At 41.2% G+C, this 5,287-nt stretch overlaps 1 protein-coding gene across 1 annotated transcript; it reads right to left on the bottom strand.

Moving 5' to 3' along the window:
* Positions 1 to 604: 604 nt before the first annotated feature.
* Positions 605 to 3,791, bottom strand: LOC118775369 (sphingolipid delta(4)-desaturase/C4-monooxygenase DES2-like). Its single transcript, XM_036525257.1, has 3 exons — positions 3,601 to 3,791; positions 1,523 to 2,265; positions 605 to 781 (listed from the first exon to the last, which is right to left on the bottom strand). The coding sequence occupies exons 1-3, from the start codon at positions 3,680 to 3,682 to the stop codon at positions 638 to 640; spliced, it is 969 nt and encodes a 322-aa protein (XP_036381150.1). The 5' UTR covers positions 3,683 to 3,791; the 3' UTR covers positions 605 to 637.
* Positions 3,792 to 5,287: the final 1,496 nt, after the last annotated feature.

The raw sequence follows: 5,287 nt of genomic DNA, 5'->3' as shown, positions 1-5,287 counted from the left end.
TGAAGTTTTTGCCAGTGACTTTTAAAACACATGAAGACTCCATTCAAGAGTATTTGACACGTGGTGGGATGATTGAGAACTCCTTTGTAAAAAGAGAAAATATGGAGGAGATAAAATCATTCACCTCTGAATGAGCGCAGTATTCAAATTTAATTATCACTTAATGTCACTTTTTACCTTCTTTTTAGAATATATCTATGTAAAATTTACAATGCAATTTCATCAGCAGTTCAATCCCTTCTGTCAATACACATTAACAGGAATAACTGTAGCCTTATTTCTCTTTTCATTTTGGTGTAATGAATAAGACACCAAAACACTTGGCTTGCTTGCAGACTTGAATTCAGAAGAGATCTTATTCTTTCAAATTAAATCACAGCAAGCAGGGATTGCACAAGGATAAAAAACAAAGACACAAACTTGCATTATAATGCAGTTTCAGACAAGGTCACAGAGTGGGAGCCAAGCCCTGCTGCTGTATTGAGCAAGTTGTTTGGTGCACACAATAGCACCAGACATGGAATCGCTTCAAATATGGGATTTAGCACTGGACATACCTACAACAGGAAAAAATGGGTGGTGGTGGGGGGGGGGGGGGGGGGGGGGGGGCATGTCAATCAATTAGAAGTAGCAAGGTCTACTCCCCCTTTTCTAAGGGGAAGTTACGCTTAACCCTGGAGTAAGGACCCAATGAATCGCAGAAGACAAAGTCCCAGAGAACACGAGTCCAGGAGTCATGCTGTGGCAAATTGTCATAGAACTCTGGGGCCATCTTCTTTACCTGGAGAGAAATAATTTTATGGGGTTAATCTTTATGAAACAAAAAAAATAGCAACTTCATTCTGTATAAATTTTTTTTTCCCATACAAGTGCTCATACTACAGTGATGAAACTTTTGATAATTAATTTGAGATCGACTGTAACCTATGGCAACTCTGTAGCTGAGACAAGTGGTGACAGTGAGAAGGGGGAGAGGCATAGATCATGGGGGAGAACAGTAAAAACAATCATTGACTGCGAGGTTGTGCCTAGGACACAAACCCTGTCAAACTGAAATGCTATCACCAGTAGCCCAATTGAACACTATTCTGGCACACCCCAACATGTATGTGCATGTTCACGTGTGTACGTTCGCATATGGATGAATTGAAAACATAGTTTTGTTTATTAAAACTACAGTGATGAAGTGGTGGTACTGGACAAACTGGAACAACCACTTTCTATCTCTACTCCCTCTAATACTCATTGTGACTCCATTATGTGTAATCATTCCTGCCCGGCTACTTCACCCATTGTATTTTCCTAACAGTCCCATAAGCAGTGGAGCAATGTGATTGCTTACGCAAGTGCTGAGGTAATAGCGAGAGGGGAAAATGTATGAAATTACATAGCAGAACTAATCAAACGGACACTTTTACATAATGCAGTGGCAGTGCTCTTGTTGTGTTTCGCAACAGCTAAACATTGCTGAGGTGCAATAAGCAAGCCAGTAGCCAGGTTTGCAATGAAGTGAGCAAGTTACCTGGGGCAGACGGCTGCCGGGGATGCTAGGGAAATCATGGTGCTCCATGTGGTAGCCCACATTGAAGGTGATGTAGTTGAGGGGGCCATAGTAGGAGTAGGTCTCGATACCGGTCAGGTACATGTAGTGCTCAGCGATGAAGTGCCCAGAGACGGGGTGCAAGCCCATGCACAGGACAGACCCGGCCAGCAGGTACACCAGCGGCTTGGGCCCCCAAAGCCACACCAGCAGCCCGTCAAAGGCCAGCTGCACGGCCACATTCAGCAGCTCTAGACGGGACATGGGCTTGGGGTTGACCACTAGTGGGCGGAGGGCATAGAACAAGGGCTGCAAGATGATCCACAAAACCTTCCGTGCGGGGGAGCTGAAAAGTTGGGCCTCCAGCCGCGTGGGAATGTCCACGTCTAGTCCGTGCCCGCCCAGGTAGCGGTGGTGGTCCACGTGGTACTTCTTGAAACTGACAGAGTACGGCACGCCGACTGGGAGGTTGGCGAAGATGCCGAAGAGCCGGTTGCGCATGGCTGACTTGTTGCCGAAGGCCACGTTGTGAGAGATGTCATGGATGGCCAATGTCAGAGAATGGTTGATGCAGCCACCGAAGACATAGGCCCAGAAGAGCAGCCATTTCCAGCTGAGAGCCTGCACTAGGTAGCAGCAAAGCACCTGTGTCAGAACCATTGCCGTCACCACCCACTTCAGGTGGGGGTCTGAACCCATCAAGGACTTGATTTCAGGGTGTTTAGCTGTGCAAAGAGATGGGAAAGGGGGAGAGCAAAGGGACAGAGGGATGGAAAGAAATATATGAATACACCTGTGGCTGATACAAAGTGGAACCAAATACAAATTATACCATAACTCCAGTCTTGTCAGCAAGAGAGTCTGTCAGATCTGCCTTCTCTTAGATTGTGATTTTTCAGGATTTCAGGACCGCTTGAGTTTGTAATACTAAACCAAGAGACAGAAGAGAGGAGCGTGCTGTAATTCAGCTCATGCTGTAGAATACAATCGGATGACCCTCAGCTGTTTCAGACTCTGCCTCTTGTAAGACAACATGTGAAGGAATGCACAGGAAAAAACATGGGTAAATGTCAATGACAGGAGCATTGTGTCAGCTACACACTAAGCTTAAGGATAGCACTGACAAAACCAGACAGTGATATATACATAAAAGGTAACTGCAGCTAAAAGGGACCTAGGGGTCAGTGTTAAAAAAAACACAAACACACATTAGAAACCTTTAGCATCTTTGGTGAACTTTTTTAGAATCTGGGGCTAACTGTACGAAGGACATGATACAAATACTTAAACACGATTAGGATATCCACATCTATTACCACATCTATAAATAAATGTAAATATATCACCTTCTGCATCCCAAGTTATGCATACCGCAGGGAGAACCTGACAGACCTGCCCAACAGGTAGCTGCACCTGTTTCAGTCACGACTGCGGGCCCTCTCACTCAAGATTCTTCGACAGATTTCCGTCTGAAGCACAGGTTGTACAGACCGCATGCGTACTATTTCTGATATATCGCAACCACAACAGATACTGATACTTGCCGTTTCACTATAGTTGTAGGCTATAAGTAACATATTTATTTTATAATTCTACTAAATCTTTTTCAGCCCCTTATTTTGACACCGAAAACTCCTTCGTAACTTTGATTAAACTGGCAGTGCCATTTTAACCATTTGGTAGTGCCGAACGTCATTTCATAAAATTATTTCTTTAAATCTCTGACTAGGCGTTACATACGATTCAGAAAATTCAAAAATAAATTAAAGTATGTTGAAAGAGAAATAATGAGTCTATTTACCAGTTAAGTAACTGAAATTGTATCAAACCGGCACGATTGCGTAATGTACTTACTTGCACGACACATGAAGTTCAACTCTAGTTCATTTAATATTCTATAGTTCAAGAGTGTGTGAGCTCCTTCCAAGGCTACAACTGTATCCAAACTCTGACAAAACAGACAAATACACACAAGACGAGCGTTTTTCATAGCCTAGGCTGCATACTTGCGCTTACTGCGCGTCCTCTGTTTCAATCACACCTGTGAAGATCAAACTCACCCAAAATTTGCTTTCTGCGGCTACAATGTGGCTGCTCCGTGTAAACCCACTCGAAATCGTCTCGAATAACCGTGTTTCCCATCGTTTATGTGTCTTTGGCTTCTGTATAAGTTCACTTTAGCGAAGCCAAGCAGAGACGCTGCGCCGGACAGCGCGTTAGCCGAAGGGAGGCGAGACGCTTACTGCCGGAGTGATTGACGTACTCAGGTGAGTCCGGAAGACGCCCTCCTTTTGAGGGAGACACTCACACCTCAAAGCTTAAATATGTGGTTTCGTAAGTATTAGTTGTTGTGGTTAAAATCAATTATTTAGCTCTTAAGAAAATGTTTAGTTACCATATTTTTCTTTTCTGAAATGTATTGTTTACTTTACAGCCAACCACTCAGCAGAAATCATACTTATTTGGTTGTTTGTCAAATGAAGAATGATCGCTGAATATGTGAAGGAAAGAGGATGTTTCCCTAATTGCCTTAGGCTATAGATTTTGGCTTTTAATTTTTCACCTTAACACAACAAAATAGCCTTACACCCATTTAGCAATATTAAGGTTTAAATATTCCTTATTTAATCTACATTAAGATAAAATTAATTGTGGGCAATCCAGTTAGGTATACTCATTATTACTACTTATTATTATTAGATTATACAATTTAAAAAAATCCTTTAACATTTACAATTTATGTTTGTAAAAGAAGTTATACGACAACTCAACATATGTAAAGAAGTGACAATTCAATTATTAGCCAATAATTGCCTAATTGCAAATAATATTTAAACTATACTGTCAAAAATGCATATTATTCTGCAGTTTGAATACATTCAATAGCTCTCCATAATTCTGACATCATATGTTATATTGAGGAGTATAACATCATTGAGCAGTCATTGTAAATTGTTGAATGTCACAACTGTGGTTAAATGTTTACTCTAAGAAATGAGACCTGGAAGAACTGGGTACTATATCTTCACTCTAAATCTAAGACACAATGCAATGTAAAGCACAATAAATATTTTATTTGTGTTATTATCATTGCTTCCCAAATTAATGTGACTACACGTGAGCAAGAATAAACTCTTAAATATATAAAATATAATGGCAACTCTCCAAAAAATATAAAAATCACAATATATTATTATCTTTGTCTTACCTGGAAGTGAAAGTCATGTGCTCCTGTCATGCACTAACTCAAGTATTGCACACTTTTAATGGACCCACATGCTTAATACATAATCTCTGTCACATACAGTACTCTGTTCATTTCATCCAGTCTGTTGTCAGTCTCACATTCCCTATCTGTCTCTTTTTCTCTCCAAACCCCTACTTTCAAGGACTATTTGTTGGCTTGTAAACATCTCATGCAGTAGCAAGAATGTATGCTAAAATGAGCCCTGGTATGTCTCTTTTACCCCAGCTAACACCTACATCCATAGACACTGATGTAGACTTCATCAGCCCAAGTCAAAAGATCCTGCTAATCACCTACTAAAGAGTGGCAGTCATCTAGACTGCTCATGGAGCAGCCAGACTGAGTTAAAAGCTTGCTGTAGATTACCAGTTGGTGCAGTAATTAATACACACAGAGTGCGTAATGCAATTCACACAAATCAAACAAACCTTACACATCTGGAAATACAATCACTTGAGAAATTCAATCAGTGTAAACCCTAATGTATGACATACACATCT

The sequence above is a fragment of the Megalops cyprinoides genome, chromosome 3 (assembly GCF_013368585.1).
Source record: "Megalops cyprinoides isolate fMegCyp1 chromosome 3, fMegCyp1.pri, whole genome shotgun sequence".
In the NCBI taxonomy this organism is placed as follows: Eukaryota; Metazoa; Chordata; class Actinopteri; order Elopiformes; family Megalopidae; genus Megalops; species Megalops cyprinoides.
This window is presented reverse-complemented; position numbering and strand designations above follow the sequence as displayed.